We start from the raw sequence: 21,970 nt of genomic DNA on the forward strand, positions 1-21,970 counted from the left end.
AATATCTTAAAACATCCAAAATTGTCCTGAAAGCCCTAAAATGTTCGATATCGTCATGGATATCTTAAAACGTACAAAATTGTCCTGAAAATCTTAAAACGTACAAAATTGTCCTGAAAATATTAAATTGTACGAAATTGTCCTGGAAACCTTAAAATGTCCAAAATTGTCCTAGAAATCTTAAAATGTCCAAAATTGTCCTAGAAATCTTAAAATGTCCAAAATTGTCCTAGAAATCTTAAAATGTCCAAAATTGTCCTAGAAATCGTAAAATGTCCAAAATTGTCCTAGAAATCTTTAAATGTTCACATTGTCCTGGAAATCTTAAAATGTTCACATTGTCCTGGAAATGGTAAAAATTCCAAATCGTCATGAAAATATAAAAATGTCCGAAATTTAGGGTCAAACCGTTACCGACTTCAATGCCAAGTAAAACTACCCCTGGCGACTGAAATTCCACGAGAATGCCAACCTGTCTTGACAGTACGCGCGTAGTCGCGGGGTTATGTGGATTAATATTAGCAACAAGGCGGAACGTAGGGGCTTGCGATACAAGTACTAAGAGCGTGGATAGGCTACGCTGGCGTCTATATGGGAAACAGGATGTCAGAATTATCACAAGTGCCGCTGTAGCTGAGCCTTAATAACCACGGATGTTACAGATGGATTTTTATTCCACCATTTTCCGACAAGGATTTTTTTTAATAAGAACTTCTAGAAGCCAGTTCATCCTGATGGTTTTCCACTCTTCAGTTGCAAAATACTGGAGGTTTTTTCAATATTGCAAACATATTGGTTTCCAGGGAAGATAAAATTAATCTTATTTTTGGAGTTTAAATTATGTGGATTGTTGATTATATCGTTTGAAAATAATAAGGCCTAAGCTGTACGTCATTTCGACAACTTTGTTTCTTATTCCATTTATTTTCTAACGATTTTCTATAGAATTTAATTTCAAAAGAAATTTATTTTGAGGGTATTTCTTGGTAAATATTAAAACAATTTAATTACAAGTATAGTTTAAAACGAAATAGCCTTTAAAATATTTAAATTTTGCGTTTAAAATAGTGCGTTTTAGAAATTAATGTTTTAGAGTATTTGGGGTTACGTTACATCTTTAAATATATTTAAATTAATTTCAACTCTTTTAAGTATTGCAGAAATACGTTAACCGAAAATAATTTGAAGAATAAAATTCTCAGGAAATGGAATTGAAAAGTTTAAAACTATTAAAAAAATAATCATGCGTTTATAAAATAAAATAAAATACAATATAGTATGGGAAAAAATCAGTCCACAAGTCTAACTTTAAACAGGGTTACGATAACAATAGAACTAAAATGATTTTAAACTAATTTCTAGAAAAACTAAAACTACATTGCTAAGCATATTTACGAGGTAAACATACATTTATCAAAATTTAAGTTATATAGAAGAACGAATTTTCCTCTAAAGATAAAAAATAATGTAGATTAAAATTAATTACAACCCTAAATTTATTTAAATTGGAATAAGATTTAAACATTTAAATCTTTTTAAGAAAAATGAACTCGGTAATTCCTGAGTAGATGCATGAAACTAAAAACTTAATATTTTAACGAAGATATACGTTTAGGTTATAGATTAATTTTGAACATACTTAAAAGTTAAACCTTCATTTGGGTTGTATGAAAATGAAATATACCAACAAAACTTAAACCAGACTATATTAAACTAGCAAACTAACTTCCAAGACTAAGACTTCTAAAATAATAAAATCTTACCAAGAGGTAGAGAAAGCCAGGATCCAATCACCCGCGCCGTAACCGACCAATCAAAAGGCACAAAATCAATCACCGATAAATTCCATACAAAGCCGAACCAATCAAAAACGTCGTTCCGAAAAATGTCGAATAAATATAAGAAATATCAGCTGGATATCACAGATCACGAATTGATTGTTTAAAATCCATGAGTTTCACTTCACACAGTGCGTACAATCGGACATGGTTGCAGCAGACGGAGACCTGGCACCAAAAGGAAACGTTTTCTAAAAGCGGAAATTATTCATTTCATTTTCCCGCTGCTAGATGGCGGTTCAGGAAACCACGTGATGTCCCATATTATCTCCGAGGATGGACGACCAGACTATCTACATAGTGAAACTATATACACTCTACTTGTAAATCGCGCTGCCATCCAACTGTTGACGATTTTACGGTATTGACAATGTACTACTTAACATGTTAAGTTCGCAACAAATTGAAACCGGGCGTTGATATAAATTACTAGTATTATGTTAGGTTGACTCGCGTAAAGGACTAAATTGCTAGTGTCGTAAAAATCCTAATCGTTATATATACGTGCTGCCAACTTAGTATGGCACCGTAAGGTTCTTTAAAGCCGCGTAACTAACTAAGTTTAGAAAAGAAAAAACGTTAATTTCCTATGTAACATTGGTATTAGCTTTGTTTGAATGAAACTCAACGTACCTAATACAAAACTTACGTAACTTCACGAAGCTATAAAATATCATTAATAGTATATACAAAATTTGTATTTTAATTTTATGTATAATGTAATGTAACTTAATGTAAATTAATGTAAATTAATGTAAATTAATGTAAATTAATGTAAATTACTGTCATGTAATGTAAATTACTGTAATGTAATGTAAATTACTATAATGTAATGTAACGTAAATTAATGTAATGTAATGTAACGCAAATTAATGTAATGTAATGTAACGTAAATTAATGTAATGTAACGTAAATTAATGTAATGTAATGTAACGTAAATTAATGTAATGTAACGTAAATTAATGTAATGTAATGTAACGTAAATTAATGTAATGTAATGTAACGTAAATTAATGTAATGTAATGTAACGTAAATTAATGTAATGTAACGTAAATTAATGTAATGTAACGTAAATTAATGTAATGTAACGTAAATTAATGTAATGTAACGTAAATTAATGTAAATTAATGTAATGTAACGTAAATTAATGTAATGTAACGTAAATTAATGTAAATTAATGTAATGTAATGTAAATTAATGTAATGTAATGTAAATTAATGTAATGTAATGTAAATTAATGTAATGTAATGTAAATTAATGTAATGTAATGTAAATTAATGTAATGTAATGTAAATTAATGTAATGTAATGTAAATTAATGTATTGTAATGTAAATTAATGTAATGTAATGTAAATTAATGTAATGTAATGTAAATTAATGTAATGTAATGTAATGTAAATTAATGTAATGTAATGTAATGTAAATTAATGTAATGTAATGTAATGTAAATTAATGTTATGTAATATAAATTAATGTTATGTAATATAAATTACTATAATGTTATGTAAATTACTGTAATGTAATATAAATTAATGTAATGTAAATTAATGTAATGTAACGTAAATTAATGTAATGTAATGTAATGTAATGTAATGTAAATTAAGGTAATGTAATGTAAATTAATGTAATGTAATGTAATGTAAATTAATGTAATGTAAATTAATGTAAATTAATGTAATGTAATGTAATGTAATGTAATGTAAATTAATGTAATGCAAATTAATGTAATGTAATGTAAATTAATGTAATGTAATGTAAATTAATGTAATGTAATGTAAATTAATGTAATTTAATGTAAATTAATGTAATGCAATGTAATGTAAATTAATGTAATGTAATGTAATTTAGTGTAGTATAATATAACGTATCGAAGTGTATATGATTTTTGAAATTCACTTAAAGACCCTACAAAATCATGTTAATGTAAATTAATTTCCTGTAAACGGTTCTATTCCACAATAAACAAGCAATCTATTGTATTATATTATAATATAATGCATCATAATGCAATATAAGGTAAGGTAATGTAATGTAATATAATATAATGTAATATAATGTATTATAATGTGGTAAAATGAATTTTAATGTTTTATAATGTAATAATATATTATATAATGTGGTAAAATGAATTTTAATGTGTTATAATGTAATAATATTTTATATAATGTAACGTAATGTAATAAAATATAATATATTATATTATATAATATAATGTAACGTAATGTAATAAAATATAATATATTATATTATATAATATAATGTAGCGTAATGTATTGTAATAAATTACATAATGAAATGTAATGTATTGCAATAAATTACATAATGAAATGTAATGTATTGCAATATAATACATAATGTAATGTAATGTATTGCAATATTATACATAATGTAATGTAATGTATTGCAATATAATACATAATGTAATGTAAAGTATTGGAATATAATACATAATGTAATGTAATGTACTATAATATATTATGTAATGTAACGTAATGTAATATATTATGTAATGTAACGTAATTTAATATAATATAAAATATAATGTAATGTATTATAATATATTGTATAATGTAATGTACTGTAATATATTATATTATGTAATGTATTATAAAATATTATATAATGTAATGTATAATAATATATTATATAATGTAATGTATTATAATATATTATATAATGTAATGTATTATAATATATTATATAATGTGATGTATTATAATATATTATATAATGTAATGTATTATAATATATTATATAATGTAATGTATTACAATATAAAAATAATATTTGCATAATATTATTAATTTAAAATGAAGTGGCACATTTAAAGAATGGTAAATGAAAACCTTCCAAGTCCACTTACGTGATATCAGCATTAAAAGCGCGATTATTTCGGTCTATCTTTTTGGCGCGTATTTTTAAGTAGATGAGCCGCGGTCTCCTTTGAGGCGGCGGTGGCTTTGATAGTCTCGCTGAGGAGACCCAATTTTTAGACCGGAATTTCAGTTTGCATTTAATTAAAAATTCTCGCCTCCGGGTTATGAGATAGTTTTACGAAACTCTGAACCGCGCTTGTTGACAAACGCCCCAGCATTTCGAATTCAGAAGAAAATCATATTTTCGCCAGTGGCTATTTACCGTTACTTTTAGTCGCGGTTTTAAACGTAATATATTCAAGGAGGTTTTTAAAGCGCCATTCGGTGAGAAAACGTTTCTAAACGAGACTGAAAAGAACGACGTTATGGCCAAGGATAACCCTCATCGATAAATTGTTGACAGTGTAGAGAAAAACTGTAGGGATAACATGTAGATAAAAAGTGTTGACAGTGTAGAGAAAAACTGTAGGGATAACATGTAGATAAAAAGTGTTGACCGTGTAGAGAAAAACTGTAGGGATAACATGTAGATAAAAAGTGTTGACCGTGTAGAGAAAAACTGTAGGGATAACATGTAGATAAAAAGTGTTGACAGTGTAGAGAAAAACTGTAGGGATAACATGTAGATAAAAAGTGTTGACCGTGTAGAGAAAAAATGTAGGGATATCATGTAGATAAAAAGTGTTGACAGTGTAGAGAAAAACTGTAGGGATAACATGTAGATAAAAAGTGTTGACCGTGTAGAGAAAAACTGTAGGGATAACATGTAGATAAAAAGTGTTGACGTGTAGAGAAAAACTGTAGGGATAACGTGTAGATAAAAAGTGTTGACCGTGTAGAGAAAAACTGTAGGGATAACATGTAGATAAAAAGTGTTGACCGTGTAGAGAAAATCTGTAGGGATAACATGTAGATAAAAAGTGTTGACAGTGTAGAGAAAAACTGTAGGGATAACATGTAGATAAAAAGTGTTGACCGTGTAGAGAAAAACTGTAGGGATAACATGTAGATAAAAAGTGTTGACCGTGTAGAGAAAAACTGTAGGGATAACATGTAGATAAAAAGTGTTGACCGTGTAGAGAAAAACTGTAGGGATAACGTGTAGATAAAAAGTGTTGACCGTGTAGAGAAAAACTGTAGGGATAACATGTAGATAAAAAGTGTTGACTGTGTAGAGAAAAACTGTAGGGATAACATGTAGATAAAAAGTGTTGACCGTGTAGAGAAAACCTGTCGGGATAACATGTAGATAAAAAGTGTTGACAGTGTAGAGAAAAACTGTCGGGATAACATGTAGATAAAAAGTGTTGACAGTGTAGAGAAAAACTGTAGGGATAACATGTAGATAAAAAGTGTTGACCGTGTAGAGAAAAACTGTAGGGATAACATGTAGATAAAAAGTGTTGACCGTGTAGAGAAAAACTGTAGGGATAACATGTAGATAAAAAGTGTTGACCGTGTAGAGAAAAACTGTAGGGATAACATGTAGATAAAAAGTGTTGACCGTGTAGAGAAAAACTGTAGGGATAACATGTAGATAAAAAGTGTTGACCGTGTAGAGAAAAACTGTAGGGATAACATGTAGATAAAAAGTGTTGACCGTGTAGAGAAAAACTGTAGGGATAACATGTAGATAAAAAGTGTTGACCGTGTAGAGAAAAACTGTAGGGATAACATGTAGATAAAAAGTGTTGACCGTGTAGAGAAAAACTGTAGGGATAACATGTAGATAAAAAGTGTTGACAGTGTAGAGAGAAACTGTAGGGATAACATGTAGATAAAAAGTGTTGACCGTGTAGAGAAAAACTGTAGGGATAACATGTAGATAAAAAGTGTTGACAGTGTAGAGAAAAACTGTAGGGATAACATGTAGATAAAAAGTGTTGACAGTGTAGAGAAAAACTGTAGGGATAACATGTAGATAAAAAGTGTTGACCGTGTAGAGAAAAACTGTAGGGATAACATGTAGATAAAAAGTGTTGACCGTGTAGAGAAAAACTGTAGGGATAACATGTAGATAAAAAGTGTTGACCGTGTAGATAAAAACTGTAGGGATAACATGTAGAGAAAAACTGTAGGGATAACGTGTAGATAAAAAGTGTTGACCGTGTAGAGAAAAACTGTAGGGATAACATGTAGATAAAAAGTGTTGACCGTGTAGAGAAAAACTGTAGGGATAACATGTAGATAAAAAGTGTTGACAGTGTAGAGAAAAACTGTAGGGATAACATGTAGATAAAATGTGTTGACCGTGTAGAGAAAAACTGTAGGGATAACATGTAGATAAAAAGTGTTGACCGTGTAGAGAAAAACTGTAGGGATAACATGTAGATAAAAAGTGTTGACAGTGTAGAGAAAAACTGTAGGGATAACATGTAGATAAAAAGTGTTGACAGTGTAGAGAAAAACTGTAGGGATAACATGTAGATAAAAAGTGTTGACCGTGTAGAGAAAAACTGTAGGGATAACATGTAGATAAAAAGTGTTGACCGTGTAGAGAAAAACTGTAGGGATATCATGTAGATAAAAAGTGTTGACAGTGTAGAGAAAAACTGTAGGGATAACATGTAGATAAAAAGTGTTGACCGTGTAGAGAAAAACTGTAGGGATAACAAGTAGATAAAAAGTGTTGACCGTGTAGAGAAAAACTGTAGGGATAACGTGTAGATAAAAAGTGTTGACCGTGTAGAGAAAAACTGTAGGGATAACATGTAGATAAAAAGTGTTGACCGTGTAGAGAAAAACTGTAGGGATAACATGTAGATAAAAAGTGTTGACAGTGTAGAGAAAAACTGTAGGGATAACATGTAGATAAAAAGTGTTGACAGTGTAGAGAAAAACTGTAGGGATAACATGTAGATAAAACGTGTTGACCGTGTAGAGAAAAACTGTAGGGATAACATGTAGATAAAAAGTGTTGACCGTGTAGAGAAAAACTGTAGGGATAACATGTAGATAAAAAGTGTTGACCGTGTAGAGAAAAACTGTAGGGATAACATGTAGATAAAAAGTGTTGACCGTGTAGAGAAAAACTGTAGGGATAACATGTAGATAAAAAGTGTTGACCGTGTAGAGAAAAACTGTAGGGATAACATGTAGATAAAAAGTGTTGACCGTGTAGAGAAAAACTGTAGGGATAACGTGTAGATAAAAAGTGTTGACCGTGTAGAGAAAAACTGTAGGGATAACCTGTAGATAAAAAGTGTTGACCGTGTAGAGAAAAACTGTAGGTATAACGTGTATATTTAGTGTTGACAGTGTAGAGATAAACTGTCGGGATAACGTGTATATATAAAGTGCACGTTATATATATACAGTACATCATCACTACACGTTATCCATACACGTTCTACACTTATCTATAAAGTTCGTCATCCATACACGTTATCCCTACACGTTCCGGGCCTCTACACGCCCTGCCTAGTTGAGATTGTTTTGGCTATAAAACATCTAGCTTTTTGAATGAATTGATTTCATTGTTTAAATTGTTGATGGTTAAAACTAGCAACTTCCGTTCAGACTTTGTAATTTTGTTAATGCAGAATTAATTATTTATATCCAATGTACTAATTATTTTAATAGCTTACGCTGTTCCACTTTTCCATCAAACAATGCGTCAATTGTTGTGGTTCGGAATAGTTCAACAATGGTTCACACGCGGGCTATCGATTTTGCTCCCTCCAATGGATCATTCGTAGCCAATTAGTTGTACAAATTTGGTGTTCAAACTGATTGGCCTTTAAACGTTGTTTTAGTCTTAACTTGACCTTACTAAGTTGTAAATTAAATTGTAATTTACGCTAGGTTTTAGAATAAATTTTATAATCTTATTATATTTAATTGCTAAAACAACTGTAATTTTCGGATAATAATAATAATCAGCTAGGCACCCCCTTGGGCCTAAGTCATCAAGCGACTTTTAAAGCCTTTAATTCAGGTCACCGGGCTACATTGGGTAGGAGGATGGTGGCAAGCCCATCATGCCACGCGAGTCAACAGCTCCCTACACTAACTATTACCGCTAACCTTAACAAGTTTTTTTGGAAGGGTAGCTCGGGGGAAATCTCCTTAAACCAGGGAGAGAACTTGCAAACCCAACGCGGAAGGAGTTATTCCTAGTTTTCACCCAGTGCCACAAGCTAGGATCGAACCCGGCTCCGTCTGCTGCGAGGTGAATGTGCTAACCACTCCGTCACATACACAACACGAGAAGTTCATAAACTGCTAAGCTAAGTTCATCTTCTACCGTTAGATGGATCTGTGTTAACTGAAAAGGCTAATTCTAATAGTTGATAACGCCCTCTTTCTTTAACTTTCATTATTTTATAACCTTCACAATATGTTAAGCTTTAATTTAATTTTCATTAGCTATTAAACCTGATATCAAAGTCTTCAAAGATTCAAAGCTGAAATTCTTATCATAACCATAAGACCATGACGTCTGCTAATATTCTTCCTTTCTTATTGGATAATATTTTTTAAATTTCCTGAGTTTAGATGTGAAAAAAGGTTACACGTCGAGTTGAAAACATCGTGTAGCGTTTTCGGAAAGAAATCTTATCAGTATACTTCACTGAATTCCGATAATGTTGCAATAATATATATTATATTTTTACAGCTTCTTTATCTGTCGTCATAGTTACAATCACGACCGTATAGTTTCTGTCTAGAAACAAGTATTAACGATATTCGCGTTTCCGCTTGAGAGCGATTAAGTCCAAAATTTAATTTATCGTAAATAGAATAGAACGAAATGGAAGGACATAAACCCAATATGTCGTTAGCTTCTGAAATTCTGGCCTCTCATCGTACAGGTACCGAAATATCAACCTCTGAAGGTAAATGTACAGAATTATCGACCTCTGTAGGTACAGGTACTGAATTATCGACCTCTGAAGTTACAGGTACTGAGTTATCGACCTCTGAAGGTACAGGAACTGAATTATCGACCTCTGAAGGTACAGGAACTGAAATATCGACCCCTGAAGGTACAGGTACTGAATTATCGACCCCTGACGGTACAGGTACTGAAATGACGATTTCTGAAGGTACAGGTATTGAATTATCAAACTCAAAAGGTACAGGTACTGAATTATCGACCTCTGAAGTTACAGGAACTGAATTATCGACCTCTAAAGGTACAGGAACTGAATTATCGACCCCTGAAGGTACAGGTACTGAATTATCGACCCCTGAAGGTACAGGTACTGAAATGACGATTTCTGAAGGTACAGGTATTGAATTATCAAACTCAAAAGTTACAGGTACTGAATTATCGACCTCTGAAGGTACAGGAACTGAATTATCGACCTCTGAAGGTACAGGTTCTGAATTATCGACCTCTGAAGGTACAGGTTCTGAATTATCGACCCCTGAAGGTACAGGTACTGAATTGACGATTTCTGAAGATACATGTACCGAATTATCGTACTCTGAACGTACATGTACTGAATTATCGACCTCTGAAGGTACAGGTACTGAATTATCGACCTATGAAGGTACAGGTACGGAATTATCGACCTCTGAAGATACAGGTACTGAATTATCGACCTCTGAAGGTACAGGTACGGAATTATCGCCCTCTGAAGGTACAGGTACGGAATTATCGCCCTCTGAAGGTACAGGTACTGAATTATCGACCTCTGAAGGTACAGGTACTGAATTATCGACCTCTGAAGGTACAGGTACGGAATTATCGCCCTCTGAAGGTACAGGTACGGAATTATCGCCCTCTGAAGGTACAGGTACTGAATTATCGACCTCTGAAGGTACAGGTACTGAATTATTGACCCCTGAAGGTACAGATACCGAATTGACGATTTCTGAAGGTACAGGTACTGAATTATCGACTTCTGAAGGTACAGGTATTGAATTATCAAACTCTAAAGGTACAGGTACTGAATTATCAACCTCTGAAGGTACAGGTATTGAATTATCACCCTCTGATGGTGCTGGTACCGGAGTATCAACCTCTGGAGGTGCTGGTACCGAAATATTAACCACGGAAGGTACAGATACCGAAATACTGGCAACAGATGGTAAACAGCAGGATTCCGAAAGTCTGTTCCATCTAACACCTTCAAGCTCTAATTGGCAACTCCAGTCGTTCATTTTGGATCATTCCAAAGGGAAGGAGTTTAAACTTGGCAGTTCGGAGGAACTATGTCACTTTGCGGTTGAGGTGAGCGGTGTGGCTAAAATTCACAGTTTTCTAACCCTGGTCGGAGATTCGTGGATGCTTTGCGCCGACAAAGGTTTGAAAGCTCCGTTTTTCCTGCGAGTAAACGGAGCCGAAGTACTAGGTGGGAAATATTTGACCGACGGTGACGAACTGTCTTTAGGGTCCATTGGCTCGGACCCCATTTCGTTCCGTTTCGAAATTCCACTTCGAATTATCCCCGACTGTCCCAATGGCGAGTGCCATACACGTGGACACCGGCAATTCATGTGCCGAGATTGCTTGACAAAAGAGTGCGACAGCTTCCAAAAGCGGGTTGAAGAATTGAATTTGAAAGTGGACCACTACATTCTGAAACCTACAGATGAATTCTCCGATCCAATTCGTTTGGTTGAAAATATTGAAAAAGTGCCTTTTTATAATATTTCCGAACAAACTTTTTGTAGCTACGAGGTGTTCATACGTGGAATTAAAGGATATTACGTCCAGGCAAATAGTTCGGTGTTGAATCTGCGAAACAGTAATGGCGAATCTATAACCGGGAATTTGTTCGCGCTGTTGGAAAAATCCGATTTGGTTACTGTCGTTAATTATTATGGTTATTACGGAATGAAGAATATTTTTGGAAAATTTGATAATTGGACAACATTCGTCTACGGACCCGATAATATTTCAATGTCTCCAGCCGCCAATAGTGATATTTTCGAATTCATGACATCATTCGTGACAAGAGGTGACAAAATCCCCGAAAGAGACTGTTATTTGGTTCCGTTGAATGGTTGCAACGCGTCCGTTCCAATAGCTATCAAAGGAAACAAAATGGATTTGGCAAGTTCCTCCGTTGACGATGTCGATGTCGATGTCATTCTGAACGTCGAGAATGATAACCAGTGTCTTTTTCGAGTTCAGTTGGTGAAAAGTCCCCAAGGGTTTTGGTACGCGCGTTCCCTCACAGCGACCAAAAGCTTTTTCATCAACGGGGATGAAACGAATAATTTTCGACGCCTCTATTGCGGATATGTTTTGCAGTTTGGTTCCTCTAATTTCAGGTATACAGTTTGTTTCCTTTTTGAAGTAGCGACAGAAATCCATACCTCTACTTGGAATGCTTAACCTGGCGAATCGCGTATGGTAAGATCACTCTGCGTGCGCTCTCCTCTCACGTTGTTGTTTGTTAAGTTAACATAGTGACGTCAATAAAACTGTCAGCCACATCGAGACGAAAATCTGCCGCGTTAAGCATTCCAAGTAGAGCTATGAATTCCTGGTGGCGATTGCATATTTTTTTTGTTGATAACAATTTGATACTTTACAAAATAAGATAAGGTAACACAATTTAGTCGATCAAATTTCTTAATAAACCGGATTCGTTTGAATTTTAGATAACGTAAGCCCATTAGTTATCTTAAAGACGAAACTCTGCAAAGAAACTATTTAATTTATTTTTCTCTTAATTTTAATTTACTGGCAAACTTTTACCCGATGCACGTTTTGTTTCGAAATTGCTCAAAAAGTAGTGTGAGGGTAGCGCAATGTGGATTTTAAGAAAATTAATATAAAGTGCTTACAAAGTCATTCCTGATTTAGCTTGCAAATTATTGTAACCTTTTCAAAACTATTTCTTACTGAGTTTGATTGGATTTATAGAAGTTTTCTTTTTAATCAAGGAAATACTTCTGCGCATGTTTCATATACAACGGCACGGTCAACAAACGGGTTAAATATATCCCGTCAAATCAACGAACCGAATCGAGTCATTTATGAAATTGCATGTCCAAGGCCTATAGGTAGTTTAATGGTAGGGGCGTTGGAACGGTAACTCAGGGGTTGTAGGTTAAAAAAAAACTTACTGTAAGAATTCCTGCGCAATAGAACAAATATATATATGATGCTCATTGATTGGATTGGATTCTCGTGTTTCGCGAACTTTCAAATGGGGAAATTTTACTTTTTAATTTCATTTACGCTCGAGATCTTTGATTTTAACTTCATTTTCCGCTTAGGTCTGTTCATCTTTTCCGCTACATCGAAATACGGCCGCAAAATGAGTTTAAACTAGAGAACCACACCATCGTGGCCTCGAAGAAGCAGCCCGATTGGACTATTATGTCTAATCGACGAGTTAGAGAAAAATGCGCGGAAGAAATTAGTTTCTTTAAATATCAAGTCCAAAACGCCAAGGAGAAGATTCAAATTCACTACACCAACAATGACGAAGTTAACTTGCTCTTGCTATTTAATAACTGCGAAACCGAAGATATTCATGAAGACATCGTACTAAGCCTTAAAAAAATGGAAACGTTCATCGCTCAGAATCGAATTGTTAACGCTAATAGTCGCAACTTCAGTCAAAGCGTGACTTTTGCCCCAGAGTGCCCCATTCCTGTGACGGGCTTGGCCATCGAAATATGGAACACGGAATGTGAAAGGTTCCATCAAAATATTGAATTCACGCGTGCTTCTACTAAGGATTGCGCTTTGACTATCGCTGTGTTTAACGTGTTGAATGAAAAATTTTGCCAACACCTCGCGACCAAATTTTCGGAGATCGATGAGTGTTTACATAATACCCGTATAGTTAACATAGAATGTCGAAGCTATCACCAGTTCATTCAATGTACGAATCAAAATAGTACAAAGTTCATCAAACAAAAAGCCGAGTTTCATAACTTTCGAAATGAAACATTTCAACAGGAAATGCGAATATCCACAGCTGACCACGAGGGCTTTCTGGGGGAGGTGAAACTAGTTAACTACGATAGCCGCAAATACGTGCAAAAACTAGATATTGCTTCGAGTCACGTCCGAGGTATCATTAATATAATACTAGATAACCAAAATAGCCAAAACTATACCCAAAAACTAGACATTGCTTGGAGTCACGTCGATGGTAGAGTGACTATCGAACTAAAAAACCGAAAGAGTCAAAATTACTTTCAAAATTTGAATATTCCTCCGGGTCGCGTTCAAGGTAGAATGAAAATAATACTAGATAACCAAAATAGCCAAAACTATAATCAAAATCTAGATATTGCTTCGAGTCACGTCGATGGTACAGTGACTATCAAACTAAACAACAGAAAGAGTCAAAACTATTATCAAAATTTGAATATTACTCCGGGTCGCGTTCACGGTACTGTAAAAATAGTACTAGATAACCAAAATAACGAAAACTATACCCAAAACCTTAATTTAGCTACGGATCACGTCAAAGGTGTCATTCTAATAAAACTAAATAACCGAAACTGTCAAAATTACTTTCAAAAAGCAACAATCGACGTTTCTCAAACTAATGGCTCTATTTGCTACCTGTTTATGGACAACTTGGAAAGTCATAATTACCGCGTACAAATAATAGTTAGACTCGGAGAATCTCACGGCAACATTTTAAATATTAATTGCAATAACAGCCATGTCGTTATACAAAACCTCGATGAGGACTTCATGAAGATAATTTTGAGTGATAAAAACAATTCAGAATTTTCCTTATCCAAAAAGACTGTTCAGGATACCACGAATTTACAGTTAAATAATGTCAACAACTTAGAATTTTCAACTGATTATCGTTCTTTGATGAGGGAATTCAACTTGTTGGGGGTATATCCGGGCTGCTACTCGAGTCGATTACCACCAATTGAAGGTCAAACGATGAATAACGCCGAAATACCAGTTCGACTTCCGGAGGATGAGACCCCGGAAAAGTACCTGGATACCATGTTCCGCAAACATTTCGAACCGGTAAAGCTCGAGCTTGCCTTAATTCGCGATAAACCCAGCGGGACCACGCAAAATTTGATTAATTATGGTGATGTTTATGGTGCCGTTAAATCAGAAAATAGTAAAATTGAAGTAAACTTTAATCAGAATATGTTGCCTAATTAAAATTTTATATAGATTTTGTAATCGTCAATGTTTTCGAAGTTGAAAATACCAATGTTTTTGGAAGTTTTACGAGATTGGCATCAAATAAAGATCTGAGTTATTTTTTTATTTTTTTACTTAAATAACTGTTTGTTTAACATTCAAAGCGTGTTAAAATTGCAAAACAAACTATTTTATTTTATGTGAAGTAGATATGCCGAAAATTCTCGGAAGGATATGCTATTTTAAAATTGAGGCTTGAGCTAATGTATTGACTATGCGTTAAAGTAGAAACTATGAGCTTAAGTTGAGGCCATGAGCTAAGGTAGGGATTATAAATTAAAGTAGAAACTATTAGCTTAAACAGAAACTAGGAGTTGAAGTAGAAACTGTAAGCTTAAAAAGTAGCTATGAGTTAAAAGAGAGTCTATAAGTTAAGGAAGAGGCTATGAGTTAAAGAAGATGCTATGAGTTAAAAAAGATGCTATGAGTTAAAAAAGATGCTATGAGTTAAAGAAGATGCTTTTAGTTAAAGTAGAGGCTTTGAGTGAATGTAGAGGCTAAAAAAGAGGCAATGAGATAAAGAAGAGGCTATGAATTAGAGAAGATGCTATTAGTTAAAGAATATGCTATTAGTTAAAAAAGATGCTATTAGTTAAAGAAGATGCTATTAGTTAAAGAAGATGCTATTAGTTAAAGAAGAGGCTATTAGTTAAAGTAGATTCTTTGAGTGAATGTAGAGGCTAAAGAAGAGGCTATGAGTTAAAATTCTAGCGTATTTTCAACCTTTAACGTAAAGGTCAATAGCTTAGCAGTAAAATATCCGCATACTTGAAATACGACTCAGGTTTGATTCCTGGCCACAGTTGTATTTTAAATTAAATCGATTATTTTAATTTAATCGATAAATAATAAAAATCTTACAGAATAAATTAATTTTTATAAACTTATTAACGTAAATTTATTATAGAATAAATTGACGTCAATAAGTTCATAAAAACGTAAAGGAAAACGAACTTTCCTCAAGGTTGTTCCTTCAAATATCGCTTCTTCATATTATGTGTCGGTGTTAGAGCACTCGCTTGATAAGCAAGATTGTACGAGTTAAAATCTCGGTTACACTATTTGTTTTTATTCATTAGACAAGTGGCAACATTTGAAATCCTCTACGAAATAATTTAAATTGAACACGAAATCCCCTTATACAGGGTGTCTCAAATTTGATCGATCAGGCCATTTTTCTCAAAATGTATTTATGCTAGGCGCTCGATGCTAAGGTTCTCCCCCGACCTCCAAAATCAGTTAAAAATAGGTCTTTTTCAACCGAACCAAAATTATTTTTACACTTTCGACTATGCCCTACAACTTGTCTATATAAACATTTTGCGTGACACCTACCGGTGAAAAAATAAATTTTCCAAAACGGCACAAAATCGTTCGATTTTTCTGAAATTTAGTAACCAAAGCCTTCCATACCCAACAAATAAACCCTGAAAATTTCAGAACCCTAGTATAAATACATTTTGAGAAAAATGGCCTGATCGAGCAAATTGAGACACCCTGTATTTAAATAAGAACCAAAATGTAAAACTATTTTAACTATTAATATACGAGTCCGCTTAAGCTGAATTTCTAATTTTCTAAACTGCTTATGTCGGTGGTTCTGTGGTAGAACACTCGGCTGCCACCCGACGCTTTTGCGAATTGATAATAAGACGCATACCGTGAACATTTGGTGGAAACCCGGCCATTTGGACGCCAAGACGTTTAATAGTTAAAGGGAATATAACCTCAGGTATTTGGTGTGGAACACCAACGCTTGCAGCTTTGGCCGCTCTTGCCTTTGGCATTAGAAATGTTTGGCGCCACTGTGCAGGGAAATTTGAAATATTGAAGGGGTCTTCCATAAAGATGGCTTTGCAGGTTATATTCCCTTTAATAAATAGAAGTTGGAGATTAGAAACCACCTTACATACAAAACACAACTACCACACCCGTCACAATAAAACACGCGTAACACCCACACACGTCGCAGTACAATACGCGCAACACTAACACCATATCCAGTGTCCACACGAAAAACTTATTCAGGCGCTTTAAAAACCATAAATCCTTGTCCAAAATTCGAGATACCGCGAACTGGTTTTTATTACACTTTGCCCCGGTACAGCGAACAACCGACAGCCAAACAGACACGGTGGTTGTAAAGCCCCCGCAAGGGACTCAGGGAGTAGTTCCCTCAAAGAGGTAATTACCAATTGCAAAGCCCAAATAATAGAAATTTTCGAGCAACTCACACAGACTACATATAAAATCATTAATGTAACTTAACCGTTAATAATAAAAATCAGCCACGCTAATACCTAAGGTACCAAATTAAGCCCGAGTTATCAAGGTAGCCGGGAGACAATGCGTAGGAGGAAGTGGTGGCAAGCCCTACACTCGCAATTACCGATAACCTCAACAAGTTTTTATGGCAAGGGGAAACCGATGAGCATTGAAAAAAACCCCATTAACCAGTGGGGAGAGAACTAGCAAACCCAACGTGTCCCGACTTTTTCACTGACCAGCGTTGCCAGATCGAAAATCTGAAATTATCGTATCTAGGCCACAAAATTATCGATTTTCCTGGAAAATTATCGTACATTTCTTTTTGGCGATAAATTTTAATTCATACATAAATGCGTTGAATTTAGATGATCTTTTAAAGCACTACAGGAGTTTTATTTCAGGGAAATAAACAAATATCTATTATCATTATTAACTGAACTTAATATGTTTAAAAATGTTTTAAAAAATGCGGTAACAGCTAGGAGTAATAAACTCACACTCTGGACTACGCGTACAGAAAATGTATATCATTCATTTTTAAGTAGAAAAGTTATATAAATTAATAATAAAATATAAATCGTTCGTAGGTTTTTAAAAAAATCTAAAGATTATCGTACGTTGAGGCAGAATTATCGAAATAATGGTACGATATCGTACGCCATGAAAATTATAGTACGCCCTAAAAATTTTGATTAAATTATCGCACTGTGCGATAATTATCGTACGTCTGGCAACGCTGTCACTGACTGACAAGGAGAGTTCTCGAGGTGTTTAATTTAGTTCAAAGTCGGCCGTAATGTAGACCTATATAAGATATGAAATTTCCCAAAAGGAGACGTTGCAAAACCCATTCGATTTACCATGGCAACCGAAAATGTTTTTGACCACTTAAAACAAAAAGTTATCCATTTAAAAACGCCAGCGATTTTTCTCGTTTTACAGACGAAAATTTAAAAATAAATTCAAATTTTAATTTTTTTTGTAAATCACGGACCATATTTAGGTAAATTTCATCAAGTTTGGGTAAATTGAAACATTTTTGGGGTAAGGGTAAAATTGTAACAATTTTTGGGTAAAACATGATAAAAAACTTATTTTGATAAAAGATGTAGTTCTGGGAAAATTTAATTAAAATTGGGTAGTGCAACGTTTTCTTTTGGAAAATTTCATATCTCATATAGGTCTACATTACGGCCGACTTTGAACAAAACCGGCAATAAACAGCTCGGGCAACCCCGTCTTAAGACCTTTTGGGGCCCTGGAACAAATTAATTCTTAAGACCTTTGCGATCCCCAACGGTCAGCCTTTGTATGTCCGTTGTCTAAATTCAACTACACAATAATCAACCAAAACTTTTAATTTCAAAAGTATAACATAGGCCTACTGAAAATAGGATTTTTACTGACAGGAATTTTAGGTACCGTATGATACGCGATGTGGCGAAGAGTCAAATTACTTTAGACGTAACTAAAAGATACATAATATTAAATGAGCATATATATTATTTAACCAACTAAACCCTTATCCCTAGAGTAGAAGCTGTATGGCTGGCCTTTCCGGGGCCCCAAAACTGGCTGGGGGCCCTGGGCTGTAGCCCATTTAGCCCATGCCTTAAGACGGCCCTGAGCTCGGGTATTCTACTAGTCAGTGCTTTTCACAAGCTAGGACCGTCCTTCGATGACCGAAGATACGTTGAACCAGGGAATATCGTTAAACTTGACAAAAATCGATGGCCGTTAATTTCATAGCAAACTCAGCGTCTTGTACCTATGACGGCCTAATGAAAAATGAATGGTCATTTCAAGACATATTGTATCATCTACTAGTACCGCGCAGCCAAATTGTCTAGATACTATTTTTAACTTCTAATATAGATATACCAGGCTCGCAACAAAAAATGACTTACTCAATATGGGAAGTGGACATTTAGTGTTAGCTTAGTATTCTAACTGCGTATCAATATGAATTCAAATCAACTTTCGGACATTGATTTTCGATTTTTAGCGCAGTCTTATTTTTCAAATACGATCGATGTGTTTTTGCCCACATTTTTAGTTTGAATTCTTAGCTAGTACTAATACCATAAGTAACGTAATAAAATATAGTATAACACATTCTATTGTTTTAATGCTAATTTTCTGACCGAACATTTTTTCGACACTAACACTCGGACTTGCAACTGATGGGCAAACCTTAAACTATGTACACGAGATTACATACATATGAAACTGAGCACAGGCTTCGGTAATGCTAAGGTTTTAAACATTTACTTCGTAACTTTAGTAGAGTCAAAGCTTAAGGCATTACAAGAGTGATCAACCCCTCGCTTGCAACCCAACTGAGTAGTGTATTGTCGCCCTTGGATATATTTAGACACTAGGGTACTCTTGAGTACCAGTGCGGTGATGATTTTTGCTAATTGTCATACTTATAGGTGTTATGTTTCTTATGCTAGTACTTGGGGGGGGGGGTAAGAAAAACGGCACCTTCAATCACATCGTAACACGTCAGTTTTAGGGCACCAAAGAGATACCTTCTCTATTTTTGGCCACACTTAAAAAGTAATTGAAGTTCAATTTTTCTATGCATAAAATGGAACAATTGCAACATTTCGCAACAGAATTTGGTTGGCGCCATTTTGAAGAAACCTTTACGGACTGCATCACGTTTGCCAAAGTTGCACCAATAATTATTTAGTGGGGGTTAACTTACTCACCAGTCAGAAGGTCGTTATTTTCAATATAGCTAAAGTGACCTACGTGAATAAAATATTTTACAAAGTATAAAAATATCATGAATGGAACATTAAGAAATCGTTAATTCAAAAGTTGGTTTTCCAAAAGTTAACCTATTAATGAGTAAGTTTTCGCTGTTATATGAACATAATTAAAATCTTTAACAATTCATATTCAATAGGGAGAAAACATTCAGCAGAGGCCTGTAAGATGATTGTAGGAACATGGATAGAATTATACGAAATTAGCAGCTACAATCAAGCGAGAATGAAGGATATGGTGAAGTGAAAACAAATTCTACACCGAAAATATCGAAAATTTGAAGCGTGTATAATGTCTTCACTCTCTTATCTCTCTTTATATCCGTCAGGTGTCGCTCGTGATGTTTATCCTCTTAAATTAGACTATAACGGGAGATACGTCTTTCTCAAGACGACGTCAAAATATGTTTCGTAAGGAAATCAAAAGCGCCGTCGCTATGGCAACTAAGAACCAATATTAGTCTAGGACGCCCTCTGTCGAACAATGGTGGCAACGCGGGTAGGAAAGAACGCGTTCAGCCCATAAGCTGTGTGCTAGGACTCGGGTTGGACTGCACTTTCGCGCTGAAATAAATCGTTTTGAAAAGCTCTTTAAACACGAGGTTTGGCGAAGAGACATAAATTGGATTTGAAAGAGGCCAGAAAATCCAGGAATAAATTGGTCGCCCGAAAATAACATCTGACGTCTGCTTCGGGGTTCGAACCCAGACAAAGGCTTAAAGAAGTTCTGTCGACTTGTTTCTGGCTGTTTCAGGGATTTCACCGCGGATTTTCGGAGCTCCATTTTGAAACGGTTGATTTTCACACTGCGCTAAATATTTTATAATGCTTACTTTTGATAGTCTGTCTATAAGTAGAATTGAATTGAAGCGTTAATAGTTATGATACCTTAAACAGGGTTGCCATAATATTTGCAGATTCATATTCCCTGTTTTCCCTGACCATTTTAAAATATTTTTCCTGACTTTTTAAAACCAAACTAGACAATTTTTAGCTTGATATTTTACTTTTATCAGAATTTTATAAATTGAAATCAGCCTACATTTCAGTACAAAAGTATTATTGCAATGTTAAAATAATTAGCAAAACTTTAAAAGAACTAAATAATAATCATAGAATTTGTCAGATAATTAGAGTAAAATTACCTTCAAAAAGTGGACACCAAGATAAATTGAATTCCCTGACTTTTTTGGCCCATTTTTAAATTCCCTGACTTTTCCCTAATTTCCCGGACGTGTGGCAACCCGGTTAAAGGACACCCCGGAAGGCAATTAGCTACTCATTTTTCTCCAGCGTTACCAGATCTTGTAAAAAAGGATTATGGTATACAAACTAAACAATTATTAAATTCTTGGCCAAATTATTTCACTTGCTTATTTCGAGAGTTTGGAGAGTTTTTAAAAATTAAATTTTAAAGATAAAACCACCAAACATTGCTGTGGTAGACGTCTAGATTTTATTTAAACAAAGGTGACTAATCATCTTTTTGGGCTGATCAATTATTGACAATATGGTAAGTCTGTTAAAATTATTGTTAAAAGGCGTACCATATATGGCACGCTGGTGAAATTATGGTACGTTCCAAATTCCTAGCTAGAATTATCGAATTGTACCATAATTATGGTACGTCTGGAAACGTTGGTTTTCTTCCATATTTTTCAAACGCTGGTGTGGCACTTTAGATAGAAGAGTGGCCTAAAGGTCGAAACGCTCAGTTTGTTAGTTGCAACGACCACTTTCTTTATTAGGTTAATACTAAAACCAACTCTTCAATTCACTGTCAAAATGACGTGTTTAGTATTTGGGGATTCAACGGTCGCTAGCACCTAGAAGCAACAAACACAGCACCCCACACAAGGAGAACGCAACCCGTCAGAAATCGTGCATTTTCTTGAGTATACTTTAGCGCCTGCTGCCGTCGGAAGGGGAAAATTCCGAAATTGTCTTCCGCCTTTCCGTAAAACATTCAGCGTAAAGGTTCTTCCAATGAAATTTGTCCACAACATGCGTTAGCGTGTTTAAAGGCTAGCTGCGTTCTCCTTGTGCTTGTTGCTCCTAGCTGGCGCAATCTTTGGTTTTGGTTTTTTTGAAATCTGCACAGTTTTTAAG

The 21,970-nt window shown here is 34.4% G+C and overlaps 2 protein-coding genes across 13 annotated transcripts in view; one reads left to right on the forward strand and one right to left on the reverse strand.

Moving 5' to 3' along the window:
- LOC149958587 (excitatory amino acid transporter-like) overlaps window positions 1–21,970 on the reverse strand; it is a 128,338-nt gene that overhangs the window by 90,882 nt on the left and 15,486 nt on the right. The window contains exon 1 of one of the 2 annotated variants that reach the window (XM_090165941.1): window positions 1,764–2,028. The exons of the other annotated variant lie outside the window; for it this stretch is intronic. The gene's annotated coding sequence lies outside the window, so the exon portion shown is untranslated. Of the gene's footprint in view, window positions 1–1,763; window positions 2,029–21,970 lie in introns of those variants that run through there. 2 annotated transcript variants of the gene reach the window in all.
- On the forward strand, window positions 9,419–14,882 carry LOC149958596 (uncharacterized). 11 transcript variants are annotated; one of them, XM_090165940.1, is made up of 4 exons: window positions 9,419–9,912; window positions 9,979–10,032; window positions 10,099–11,941; window positions 12,896–14,882. In XM_090165940.1, exons 1-4 carry the CDS (start codon window positions 9,468–9,470, stop codon window positions 14,772–14,774), a joined length of 4,221 nt encoding a protein of 1,406 aa, XP_090022066.1. In that variant the 5' UTR covers window positions 9,419–9,467; the 3' UTR covers window positions 14,775–14,882. The 11 variants fall into 11 exon arrangements, with proteins under 11 accessions (XP_090022066.1, XP_090022062.1, XP_090022057.1 ...); XM_090165936.1 differs by having other exon boundaries at window positions 9,419–10,032; XM_090165931.1 differs by having other exon boundaries at window positions 9,419–9,942; window positions 9,973–11,941.

This window comes from Leiobunum rupestre, chromosome 2 (assembly GCF_980474605.1).
Source record: "Leiobunum rupestre chromosome 2, qqLeiRupe1.1.hap1, whole genome shotgun sequence".
Lineage (NCBI taxonomy): Eukaryota > Metazoa > Arthropoda > Arachnida > Opiliones > Sclerosomatidae > Leiobunum > Leiobunum rupestre.

Coding starts and splice junctions, on each gene's coding strand:
- LOC149958596 (XM_090165929.1), top strand. CDS start 9,468: ATGGAAGGACATAAACCCAATATGTCGTTAGCTTCTGAAATTCTGGCC. Junction 11,942..12,895: donor TTTGGTTCCTCTAATTTCAG/GTATACAGTTTG, acceptor TTTTCCGCTTAG/GTCTGTTCATCTTTTCCGCT.